The sequence below is a fragment of the Crocuta crocuta genome, unplaced genomic scaffold, assembly GCF_008692635.1.
Source record: "Crocuta crocuta isolate KB4526 unplaced genomic scaffold, BGI_CrCroc_1.0 scaffold306, whole genome shotgun sequence".
NCBI lineage: Eukaryota > Metazoa > Chordata > Mammalia > Carnivora > Hyaenidae > Crocuta > Crocuta crocuta.
In genome coordinates, this window is record NW_027529630.1 from 1397548 (window position 1) to 1410865 (window position 13318).

Genomic DNA, 13318 nt, shown 5'->3' on the forward strand with positions numbered 1-13318 from the left:
TGGGGGTGGAGGGCAACCAGCAACCACTGAGCTCTGACTGTGTGTCCGACACTGGGTTAAGCACTGGGCAGCCATTACTTCATTACACCAAAAGACAGGTCCTATTGTTATCTCTGCTCTAGGGATAAGAAAATAGGCTTGGAGGGGCGCCTGGGTGGCTTAGTCGGTTAAGCGTCTGACTTTCGCTTAGGTCATGATCTCGCGGTTCGTGGGTTCGAGCCCCGCGTCAGGCTCTGTGCTGACTGCCAGTCATGATCTCGCGGTTCGTGGGTTCGAGCCCCGCGTCAGGCTCTGTGCTGACTGCCAGCTCGGAGCCTGGAGCCTGTTTCAGTCTGTGACTCCCTCTCTCTCTGACCCTCCCCTGCTCACACTGTCTCTCTCTCTCTCCTAGAAATAAATAAAACATTAAAAAAAAAAAAAAAAAAGGAAAATAGTCTTGGAAGCAGACACAGGGAGGCAGTAATCAGGCCAGGGTAGGATACAGGCCTATCTGACTCCAGTTCCAGTGTTCTTTCCTCTTCCACATACCTAGGTAGGTCTTAGCCCTTGCCAAAGGGATAGGCTCAACACCAGACACAGAGGAGGCAAGCATAGCACAGGTTTCAGAAGACAGCACTGACCTAAACCTTTACCCCCAATCCTTACTGGACCGAAGGAGCTTTGATCTCTGTATCCCCTGAGATGTGTGCAGCCTCACCCCTCTTGCCCCTTACTAGCCTCTACTCCTCTGACTCCTCCGATTTCTGAACCCTGTCTCCTAGCAGATGCTTACCTCCCCATCTCCACTGAACTCTGGGTCAATTGCATTAGAACATTCACTTTTAATTGCCTTTTCTTTCTTTCTTTTTCTTTTTCTTTGGTACCTTTTCCAAAGGCTTTACTAAGTACGAAGTAGTTGTGGGTTAGGGGGTCAGGGAATACTGAAAGAGCTGCCAGTGCCAAAGATCTGAGACCCCTCCAAGATGCCTGGACCACAGACACCCCCATCCACCCCATCTCACAGCAGAAAGCCTAAGGGGACCATTTGTGGGCTCAGAAGGGGCAGAGCAAACCCATCGGGATGCTCCCCTCCTGCTTTCTGAGTCCAGGATCCTGCATCCCTCTCCCAGGAAGGCCTTCCTAGGCCACTTTGAGGAAACTTCCTGGACAGAGCAAGCTCATATGAAGCAAAGCTCTTAGCAGTAGGTGTGCTGGCTCAGAGGAGAAAAGGGGTTATTATAGCATTATAGCATTCTTTTTCCTTAAGATTCCAAAGAAACTTCCAGTCCTATTTTACAGTCTTACAGAAGGGACAACAGAAGCCAGAGAGGGGCTTGGCTGGCTTGGTTCACACAGTCTTGAAGGGAGGAACTGTCAGGAGATACTGAAGGGGACAGTGTCACCCACCACCCACCCCATGCGGGGACCAAATGGAAGAACAGGAGTTGGGAAAGCTCTTGGGTTGTTGGAGAGGCACCAGCCCCTTCCATGGGGAAGGGCTGGAGAGAGGCCAGCATCCAGGAATCTGGGGTCCCAAGTACCAGGAGGGTCCTCAAAACCACCCACATCCCCAGCCTCAGGAACCTCTGGCATCCCTAAACAGCAATTCTTTCCCTGGCTTCCGTGAAAGGAGCGCGTCTTGCCAGCCTCAGTTACCACCTGAAAAAGCCACATTGCTGGACCACTTGGCCTGCTGGCAAAGCCCTGCCCTTCTAGTAACACCCCCAATGGTACCCACTCAGCCCTCAGCTCCTGGCCTAGAACTCCCTGGGCCCACGATGGCCCTGCAGTGCTCACAAGGCAGTGTGACCATGTCCTCCGTGGCCTGCCTTGCTCTGGACCAGCACTCTTGCCTGTCAACACTTTCTCATCTGACAAGTTCCACTTCCCCTCGCTGTCTCCTGAATGGCCAGGAGCCAGGAGACTGTGTCCCAGGCCTGCCTCTGTCTCACACCAGGTATGTGGCCTTGGACACGTCTTATGATATTTGCTCATCTGGAAGATAAGGAGGCTGAATTCAACAGGCTCAGAGGTATCAGGGGACCACAGAGCCCTGAACCTGGTGTTCCTAAAGTCAGCGATTCCAACATTCTATCATAATAAAAATAAAACCAGACATTTAGCATTTCTTAGGGATGCAGTTTTAAGTGCTTGTGGTAAGCTCATTTAATTCTCCCTCAACAACCCTATGAGATAAGTACTATTATTATCACCATTTACAAACAAGAAAAGGGAGGCACAGAGAGGTTGAGTACCTTGCCCTAGGTTATACAGTCAGTAAAAAGGAACTGGGATTTGAACCCAGACGGTCAGGCTCAAAACCCACAGCGGGACTCAGTCTCTGATCTCCATCTCCCTGCTCTCAGATACCAGGTTGACACCATGTGCTCCCGGCAGGTCCAGCATTTTGTGATTCTATGAGAACTCTACAGGCAGTTCTCATAGCCTGCTGGGTTCTAACTGATAAACTGCAGCCCTGACCTTCTGAGACTGGGCTCTGAGGAGGCTGCGGCAATTTAGAAGAGCTCTCCAGGTTTCTAGAAGAAAACCTACCAGTTGGCACTTTCCCTGAGCCATCCACTCCCCCAGCACAAAATGAGAAAAGACATGGCTTATCCCCTCTGGGGGGGTGTCAGTGACCCAGCCAAGGAACCCTAGCTGGGAGGGAAGCTGAGGTCAAGGTCAGGTGGGGGAGATCAGACTGGATGACTTTGGAAGGTCCCCCAGGCCTGAGATCCTTGACTATGCTAGAGGCAAGGGGGTGCAGAATGGCTCACCGGACTTTCCCCTCCTGGGGCAGCTCGTGGGGGGGGTCTTCACACACCAGCCGGAACTCCCCATCTAGCAGGTAGGTGTAGACAGTCTCCTAGGACAGAAGGCACTCATGAGACCCTGTGGAGAGCCCTCCCAGCTGCCCTGTCCCAGCCCAGACAAGGATCTGGGGGACAAGGTCAAAGACCTTCTAGGAGTGGGCTCAAGCATCTGTTTGTTTTTACTCCCCAGGTGATTCTAACATGTAGCCAGGGTGGAAAAAGTCCCTTATGAACTTATATGTGGCCCTCTCCTCTTGGAGAGGGTTCTTGGGGCAGAGGGACTGACCCATGACCCTGCAGGCTTTCCTTGTCTATCACTCCAAATCCAAAGTGTTGGGGACAGAGTCTAAAGGGTTGAGATGCAGACAAATCCCACCCACCACCCATCCCAAGATATTTCCTGCTGGGACTCCAGCCTCCGCAAACAACTGAGTGATCTTCTCAGGGCTATATGGAAAGAGGGGCTCAGAATGCCCTGGAAGGTTCCCTCCTACCTCAGAGACACAAATAATTCTATAAGAAACCACACACTGTGACTCAAGCCAGAAGGACTTCCTGGAGGAATTGACCTTACAGCTGTAACTATAGTAAAAATTAAACACATTCTGGGAGTGGGTGAGGCGTAGAAGAGTGGCTTCTAGGCCACAGAGCAGGCTAGCAGGCTAGCACAGAGCGTCTGTGGAATGGACAGTGGAGGCAGTGGGCACAGGAGGCTGTCTCAGGGTCAGTAGTGCCTATAAACATGGGGAGGAGACTGCTGTGAGCCCTGAGAGCAAGGAGCAGGTGCATATTTTGGAGTGATCTTCCCCAGAGTGAGATCAAAGCTCTCTTTGAAGCTTGTCAAGTCTTCAGCTTGTCAATCTGCCTTCCCCAAGGGCCCAGAGCCATCTTGGCCTCGGTTTCAGGCCACGTCTTGGCAGAAGTGGTTGCCCTCACTGACCCAGGGAGAAAAATCTACATCCCCTCCAGGCAGGACTGGCCACCCTGAGGGATCCATAACCAGCTCGTTCAGCCCAGCTTCACTGAGAGCCCCACCATCCGCACTCTGGGGCAGGGAAGGGAGACCCAGAAGCCAGTGCTGCCCAGAAGACCCCGCAGGGCACCCACACACCCAGCTAAGTATCCTGAGAGGTGCTGTTTTCTTGGTGGGGGGAGGGAGGGCTCTCTTCTCTGCTGCCGCTATCAGGGAGGGCTTCTGGAGGAGATGACACTGGAGCAAGGTGTTGAAGGCCCACCCGTAGTAAGTATGCCGGTAAGCATGGAATCCCTCTTGGCTGAAGCAGTGGTCCTTCCTGCCAACCACTCTTGTTGTCTTTGGCTGCCCCCACCCTCCAAGCCCCCAGTTCCAGTCCTGCTTCCAGAAAAGCTGAGCCAGTTCATTGGTGGTGTGGGCTGGGATGATAGGGCCTGAGAAGAGGGACAGGGACAGGCACAGGCCAGGCCTGGAGGCCCCTCATCCTCCAGAGTAAGGGTCTAGAGGCTGGGAGGTCAGGGAAGGAGGCCTTTCCTCATCTATATCCAGCTTCCTTCCTGTCCTCCAATCCTTGCAGCAGCCTGGGGGCAGGGGTGAGGGCTGAGGGATTTGGCTCAAAGAGGTTAAGAGACCACCCTGCACGCAGGATCACATAGAGTCTTGCCTTGGCAGAGAGAGGTGGGTGCACATGGGGTGGGGAGCCCAGGAGGACAGATCCCCATCACTTCTGGATGTCCCTCGGTCTCCCACCCCCTCACTCTCAGCCCTCTGGGTTAAAATTAGCTGAGTTTATTGGAGAGAAGGAGGGAACCATTTCAGACACATCAGCACCATCTGCATTTGGGGCTGCCTGCCACAATGGGCGCTGATGAGGGAGCCAGGTGCCAGAGGCTCTCCTCACTGAGGGGGAGTATGGAGACCCCTCCCCCGCCACTGCACCCCTCCCTGGGGGCAGAGCAGACACCTCCATCTCCACTCCCTCCTTTGGGGGCTGCAGGACCTCCCATCTCCTCTCTCCCTCCATTCCCTGAAGGCAGAACAGAGCTCTCATCTCCCCCACCCCCAACACCTCCATCCCCTGGGGGAAGACCAGACCTCCCATCCCCTCCTGGCCCCCTACTCCCTGGGGACAGGCCAGACCCACCCTCTCCAATCCCTGCCCCCATTCTCTGGGGGCAGAGCAGACCCTCCCATCTACCCCCACTTCCTGGGGACAGGCCAGATGCCCCCCCATCCCTGCCCCCACTCCCTGGGGGCAGACCAGACTTCTCACCTCCCCCACCTCCCTGGGTGCAGATCACACCTCCCATCTCCCCACCCCTCTTGGGTTGATGTAGGAGGGACTGAGACCCTCCTTGCAGTTAAACCAGGGCTGCCCAAAGTCAGGACTTCCCTAGCTCATACAGGTCTCTTGCATGAGATATGTCCCATTGTCCCAGGAACCTAATTGTCTGGACCACAGCTGTCTTCCAAGCCTCCAGCTTTGGGAATACAGCTAATCCAGTACAGGGCATCTATACTGGCACAACCACCAGGCACCCTGCCTATGAAGATCTAGCCAGTCACCTCCTCCTTATCCCTCTGGGGGCAGCCTCAGTGGTCACAGAGAGGCCCAGGGCAGCCTTGCAGATGCTGACCTGCTAACCTCTCCACCCCCTCCTTTCCAGATGTTTCTCCACCCCAGGCCAGATGTTGCCTCAGTCCTATCCTTCTCTGTCAGGATTTATTTTTGGGCTCAAACACACCACCCACTTCCTACCAATTTCACACTCAATAAAGCTCACTCATTAGCCCTCCTCCTGGGCTCTGAACTTCTAGAAGGTTTGAGAAGGCAGAGCTGAGGAGAGAGAATGGGGATGCTTAGGTGCCAAACCCCATTTGTCTCTGTCATGCTGTGTGACCTCGGGTGAGGTGCCCTCCCTCTCTGGGCCTCTAGTGTTTCATCCATCAAGTAGATTCATTCAGATATGATAGGGGGCAGGGGTGGAGGTGGGGGCGGAGGGTGTCACATTTTGGCAGAGGCTGACTTTGTTTAGTGTCTAGAGTAGAGGAGAGGGGATTCCAGGCTACAGGACCTAGTCGAGGCATTTCTTCCTCCAGGAAGTCTTCAGTGCTCCTTTGGCTGGTTCAGACCACACCCCGCTTCCCCCTACCAGACTGACAGCTGAGACAGTGCGGCTTCAGGTCTTGAGGACAAGTTTACTTGTCTTACTGCCTGTGGTATGAGCAGTAGCCACTGGAGCCAGGTTGGGGAATGGCTGGGGGGAAGCTCAGGAGGGGCACAGTTCCCTTACCAAGGCTCTCTGAGCCCAGGCAACCAAGGGGACCAGGGCCCCAAGCAGCCACCCTCCACCTGCCCCCAATAAGCAATCATCCATGGTATTGGGGGAGGTCAGAGAGAAGCCTAAAGGTTTCCTATCTCCAGGATAGGACACTTTAACTTCACACGACTCACTCAATAAAGCTGAGCCTCATTCTAGCAACTCTAGGACAGGACCTGGCATCAAGTTCTTCCACATGTCTACCCTTAACCCCTCCAGCTATATATTCCAAAGCCCACTTGACTCCACTATGTTCTAGCTATTATCCTAGGAGAATCCTTTCCATTATCTGAGACATGATCTTTCCAATTAAACTCCAAGTCCCATTCTGTCTCTGACATTCCAGAATTCCTATGTAAGTTCATTCTTTGGGACTTTGCTTCAGCCCTTCTCTTCCAGGATGCCATCTCAGAACACTTACCCAAACCCTTCCCTTCCCTACGAGAATCCTCTGGGCAGGGACCCTGCCTCTTCCTTCCTTCTCAGCTCTGTGTGAGGTGCACAGCAAGAAGCTGGGCAAAGGTTTGGGGGGTGGGGGAAGTGTGAGGCAAAGCACCTACCACTTTGGGGAGCACGGCTGAGAGGGCCTCCTTGAGAGCCCGCCGGAAGCCCGCGATGTGGATGACAGAGCCCAGGCTCAGCAAAGCATCCTGGAAGAGAGAAAGGGGCAGTGAGGGCGTTGTCCAGGCAGGCTGGGGCAGCCCCATCTGCACAGGCGGCTATGAGCACAAACTCCCAGCTTAAACCAGAGCCCAAGGCCCTCAGACACTTGAATCCCAGGATCTTAAAATCTCAGAATCCAACAAGCCTTAAGACCCTAGAGTATCCAGGTCCACTCATCTTACAGATGGGAAAAGGGCCAGGGGCTTAGCAAATGCTCACAGTGAGTCAAGAGGTCAAGTTCAGATTAGCTCCCAGGCCTCTCATCCTTTAGCCAAGGACAACTCTGGCACAGTAGGGAAAGCACAATCTTCCATATTAAAACAAAGCAAACAAATAAAACCTCAGTGTGAATCCTGGGTTGGGAGTAGCGAGAGCCCATGGGGTGCGTGAGCCCACAAGGTGAGAGAAACACAGTTGGGCCAGCCCCTGGCAAGAGAGTGGGGGAAGAAGTCAGCTTGAATGCCTCACAGCTTTCCCGTCCCAGCAGCAGGCCTTGTCCTTGGAGAGCCGGAACAGAGGAAAGGGCCACGCTTCTTACTCTATTAACTTGGCCAAGCCACAGGGATCAAAAAGAAAGGTAACGGAACAGGAGATCCAGGGCCAAGGCAGACTCATGACTCATACTGTCCACTCAGCCATGCCCTCCCCACAAGACCTTGAAGTTCCTTTCTGTGGATGGCTGGGTCTGTGTTCAAAAAGCAAAATGGTTAACTGTAGGAGGAAGGCAACATGGGTTGGTCCCCACTCATATAAAAATGTTATGAGGTTGAGGGTCTTAGTGAACTACAAGGTCAGCATGAGCCCATAGTATATGTGTGGCTGGTAATAAATTAAAATGCGGACACCGCAGGCCATGTTAAAAAAGATTTGTTGACCTAAATAGGGAAGATGACAGTTCCCCCACCTCTACTGTCTGATTAGATCATGCCAGAGCATTGTGTCCCAAGTGAGGACAAGAGGAGACTCATTCACAGGTGACCCATGTAAGGAGGGAACTAGAAACCAAGTCTTTCACGTGACTGAGACTGGAGAACCTGGGGGTGCCCAGCCTACAGAAGAGTGGACCCATGGGTCACAATCTTTGACTCCAATCTGTCGGGCTCTCCTGAGCAGGGGTACTGACTCCGTGGCCCCAGGGACAGCCTGGAGACCCATAGGTATAAAGGAGGCTGGCCTTGGTCCAGTGGGATGAAGGACCTTTTTTTTTGTTCTTAAGAAAAGGACCTTTTTTTTGTTCTTAAAAAAATTTTTTTTAATATTTATTTATTTTTGAGAGACAGAGAGGCAGAGCGTGAGCAGGGGGGGGGCAGAAAGAGAGGGGGACACAGAATCTGAAGCAGGTTTCAGGCTCTGAGCTGTCAGCACAGAGTCTGATGTGGGGCTCAAACTCACGAACTATGAGATCATGACCTGAGCTGAAGTCAGCTGCTTAACTGACTGAGCCACCCAGGCACCTTTGAAGGAACTTTCCTAGGCAGAGCCATGCTATATAGGTGTTGGCCACCAGGAGAGAGGGAGGAAGTGAGTTGCCTATCCTTAAGGGTGTGAAAGAATGGACTAAGTGCCCATTTTTCAGAGAAACCACAGAGGGGAGTCCTGCACTGAGGTCCAGGCGTCAGCTACAGGTTTCACCCTTGCATGTTCTTGGCTTTGGTTTTCTCCCTCAACCCCATGGCCACCCAGTCCTGTGTTCCCAGGAATGGGCAGCAGCAGTGGACTTTCTCCCTGAATGTTCACTTGGCATTGCTCTCCTAAACCCCAGCCTCCCTCTGCTTCCACTCCCTTCCACTGCTCAAGGATGAAGACACATCCTGGTCACAGAGATCTGTTTCTGTCCTTGGACATCAGAAGCTGCTGATTCCAAACATTATGATCCCCAGGTTGGATTGATTGTCCTTTAACCCTTAGGCACTTCTCACCCCAGCTCACACACCCTCAGCACCACCTCTACCCGGCCACACAGTCACAGACTTTCCGCACCTCTGCAGAAACACCCAGCATGCCTTCAGACAGGCTCCAGGCACGCACATAGGTGCAGCTACTTCCTTATGTATTCACAGGGCCAGGGCTGCACATGCAATATACACGTAGGCTAGCATGGCCTCTCAAGGTCAGTTCTGTAGACTAAAGAAGGGAGAAAGGGCTCATGTCCCAAATAATCCCCAAATTAAGTCTGACACCCAGGATCTAAGGGCTGAGGCTCCGAGGGCAGGACCCCAGAAGGTGGTGCTGGTTTAGGTCTGTTCCTGGCTGGAGGTGGGAGTGTTGGGGGGTGGAGGGTAGATGAGCTGAGCTCCGAGGGGCCTTGACCTCCAGTGCAGTTTGATTAAGTTTATGCCATGGAAGTTGGAGAAGAGGGGCCAAGCTCTGCTGTGGAGGAAGAATTTTTCAAAGCCACAGTCTTGGGACAGCTAAGTCTTCCCATTTGACAGATAAGAAAACCAAGACTCAAAGAGAAGCAATGTCCCATTCATGGTCAGCCAGCCCATCAGGCAGAGCCAGGTCCACAGCCGAAGTCTCTGCCTGTCCAGCCCCAATCTGGCTCCTGCTCTGCCCCCGACTCCCAGCTCCCTCCCCAGGGGGCTTAGAGAGAATAGTCTGTCCTTTGTTCCAATTGATGGGCAACTCTACCTGCCCTTTACTTGGATTGGGGGATGCCCTGACCTGTCCTTTACTGGAATTGGTGGGTGCCTGTCTGGTCTTTGTTCAGATTGGTCAGCCTTCTATGACTTTTAAGATTAAGTGCAGGATAATGGTGGTGATGGGGGCACAAAAAAGGAAACTTGGGGAGAGTTGGGGCAGTGACAGAAAGGGGCTTCACATCCTTGGCCAGTGTCCCTGGCCAGAGTGGGCAGGAAGCAGACATGGACGATTGCTCCCTGCCTGGCATCCTTCAAAGTGTCCATCTACCTCCTGGCCCAGTCCCACCCAGCCTGACCCAGAGGTGGGGGTGTTGGGAAAACTACTCTCATACCTGACTCATAAAGGGGACTTCAAGCCTTCTTCAAATGCCACCTTCTCCCTGAATCCCCCCCAGGTCTCCAAGCAACTTCACCTCTACTGCATCCACTCAGGGAAGGAAATAGCTCAAATTCCAAAACCCATCATGCAAGGGCTCAGAGAGCAGAGCTGCTGAATCTCTGAAGGGAGGACAGAATCCATGGAGCAGCTGAGAATGCGCACGCCTCTGTCCAACATGCATGCACACAGCCTTGTACAAACAAGCACGCACACAGATAAAAACACAGCCGTATATACAATGCACACATACGCACGCACACACACAGAGACCAGGCTCAGAGTGGAGTGAAGGAGGTCACATTTCCTGCCTTCTCAGGTTTTTTTTTTTGTTTTTTTGGAACAAACACCAGTATAAATATCAGCATAACAACCAGGCAATTTCCCAGACCCCAGGGGAGAATTTGTGGTGTATAGAAAACAGCAACAATTTCCAGTCCTGTCCCAGATTGACTACAGAAACTCTGTGGCCTTAGCAGGCCCTTTTCCTCATCTGAGTCTGTTTCCTCATTAGTAAAAATGGGTCTTTCCAGCTCTACAACATATAGTTCTATGGTTTTATAGTTCAATTTATTGAGGATGTGTGGATGGATATATGGACGGATGGATGGATGGATGGATGGATGGAGCCTTCCTGCTTTCACTGGCTTCCTACCTGCAGCTCTGTGGTTGGAGATAGGCCAGTCAGCACCGTAGACAGTGCCGCTCTGGGAGCACTAGTCTTTCAACCCAGGTACCAAGAAAGGGGAGTCTGTTGAGTCAGGGCTCCTCTGGACCCAGTACTGTGGCTAGACTGGCATTTCTGCGCTTGTTTGAGTGGCGAAAGCATCTAGACTAAATTACTTCTGACTCTTAGTGCCTAGAATTATATAAAGCCAGAGACCTTGGCCTTAGCCCTTCTGGTGCTACCTGTGCAGAGACTGATGCCCACCTTGACGGTCAGCGTCACTGTCACAAGCTGCCCTCCTGTCTCATCTTCATGAGTCTCTATGTCTTTTCCCACCTCTTTTTTTTTTTTTTAATGTTTTATTTATTCCTAGGAGAGAGAGGGAGTCACAGACTGAAACAGGCTCCAGGCTCTGAGCTGGCAGTCAGCACAGAGCCCGACGCGGGGCCCGAACCCACGAACCGCGAGATCATGACCCAAGCGAAAGTCGGACGCTTAACCGACTAAGCCACCCAGGCGCCCCTTTTCCCACCTCTTTAAACCCTTCTATTGCTTTCCCCACTGCCTGGAACCTAGAGCCCACCCCTCCACCTGTGGAAGGAAGCCTCACAGTGCCCTTCTTGGTGGCCTACAAGGCAATAGCATCAAATCCAATAGCCAAATCCCTCCCAAGACTCAAGCTGTATTACTGGGACTGGACTGATTCATCCAACTCTGCTTGTGCTAGGTCTCCTGTGTGGCCTGGAGGCAAGGGGCTGTCTCTCTGTGGGCCTTGGTATCCCCTTCTCTGAAGCATGGGTGTCCTTCAAGATCCCTAGGGCCTTGGAGCCCCTCTTTGCCTCTATCCCTCTTTCCTTCCCTCTGGGTTGTGTGTCTCTCTCAGGCCCTGTCTCTCCCAATCTCTCTAAGTGGATCTCTCTTCTCTCCATGCCTCCCTTACTTGACGCCCATTTCTGTCATAGGCTGCTCTCCTGTCATATCCCCATGAGTGTCAACATCTTTTCCCACCCCAAGTCCTCTCTCCTCTCAGATGGCGTCTCCTCCCATCTCTCCCCTGCACACTCCAGCCTCCACCCACTCCTCCTGCAAATCTCAAGCAGTTTCCCTTGAGAACTTGGGGAGACAGCACCTGCCCCATGATGAGTACCCACAGAAGGGGAGGGATCCAGGGGGACAGCCCATGATGGGAGATATTGGGAGTGCCAGGACAGATGCCATTTACATTCTCCTGCTTCCTGACCCCTGTTTTGGTGATCTTATCCAGTCTCTTATCCAGTCTCTTATTTTCCTGGAGAATGGGGCCCTTCTAGGGCAATGAAGAATTTGTCCATCTCTGTGCCCAGCACTAACCAGCCAAGCTGCTGAATGAGGGTGACCAGCAGAACTCCCCCAGAGGAAGCCTCCCAGGGGCTCAGAGCATGGAAGCCTGTTTGGCTGGGCCTCCGACCCTGGCCTGAGCTCCAGCACCCCAACCTGACTCTGTGGCTCCTCCCAGCCCTCACAGCATGCCAGGTCCTGCAGAGTTAAGAGATGTCAAGGACGAACAAGAACTCCTCCCTTCCTCGGCTCCCACTCATGCCTGCTGCCTGCCCAAGGAACAGACACTCATGCCTTAAATACTCAGAGAAGAGCTGCCCATGCGTGCTAGGTCTTGCACCCCCAGACCTCTCTTCAACAAGGCTGAGCTGCACCAGGAGCATGAGAATAGGGAAAAGAGGCTTGGTGATCCTTGGGAGACCTGATCAGAAGGAAGAGGCAGGACAGAGACCCAGGCCACACTTGGATGAACACAAATGTCAGAGCCTGGCTTGACTGGGGCTTCAGGCTTGGGGAAAAGGACGGCACCTTTCTCAAACATCTGCTGTGTGCTAGCTGTCAAACATCTGTGCCCACCAGCATCTCCTGGAGGGCTGGCTACCGCACAGTTGCTGGCCTCACCCCCAGAGCTTCTAATACAGTACATCTGGGATGAGGCCAAGAATTTCCATTTCCAACACATTTATAGCTGCGGCTGTGGCTGTGGCTGCTGCTGGCCCAGGGACCACACTTTGAGACCCAGGGGCATACATTATCACTAATCCTCCTGGGAGCCCTGGGAGGGGCTTGTTTTGTTTTAGTGCTGAATAGTCGACATACACTATTACATTAGTTTCAGGTGTAAAACACTGTGATTCGGCAATTACATACATAACAAAATGCTCATCACGATAAGTGTAATCACCATCTGTCACCACACTATGTTAGTACAATATTATGGAAGGTGCCTGTTTTGACCATCCTGTTTTATTGGTAGGGAGAATAAGGGGCGGGGCCTTGCTCAGGTGAGACCAGCCCCTCCTCTGAGGGCAGCCTCTGAGTGGCTCCTGCCCCTTCTGCCAAGTGAGTGGAACTCTTCAGGAAGGTCCCTTCAGGAACGAGGGGAGAACGGTTTGCTGGAAGGAGAGAGTGAGGTGGGACAGAGGAGTGACTAGAGACAAGGGCCGCCTGGAGCCCAGGAACCCTACCTAGAGGAAAGGCCTGTCCTCCGCCCCTCTCTTCCTGTTCTCACCTTTCTCCGTTGTTTCCGCTTTGTTCCCTCCACCACACGCCCCACCCCCGCCTTCGCTTTCGCAGACTCTGGCTTCAGTTGTTACTCCAACAGGGCCGCGTCTCCAGCTTCTGAGCCACACTGGAGACACGTGCACTGTAGAATACACCTGAGCCCAGTCCTGGCGCCCGCCGCCCCCCGTGGGCGCCCCACCTCCCCGATGAGCTCGGCCCCTACTGCTGGCTCCTCCCCTCCAATATGCCCAACCAGCTCCTCCTAGGTCCCTCACCCTTTCTAAGCCAGTTTCAGCTTCTACTCCTGCATCCTCTGACATGCCCTCCAATTGTCCCAGACCCC

General features: G+C 53.1%; 1 protein-coding gene across 2 annotated transcripts in view; it reads right to left on the reverse strand.

Annotated features, from left to right (window-relative positions):
* Positions 1 to 13318, reverse strand: part of PDE2A (phosphodiesterase 2A) — a 94728-nt gene that overhangs the window by 25449 nt on the left and 55961 nt on the right. For both annotated transcript variants that reach the window (XM_077762232.1, XM_077762233.1), the window contains exons 3-4: positions 6647 to 6736; positions 2757 to 2845 (exon numbers count right to left, since the gene is read on the reverse strand). In XM_077762232.1, coding sequence (XP_077618358.1) covers positions 2757 to 2845; positions 6647 to 6736 — 179 coding nt within the window. The remainder of the gene's footprint in view (positions 1 to 2756; positions 2846 to 6646; positions 6737 to 13318) is intronic.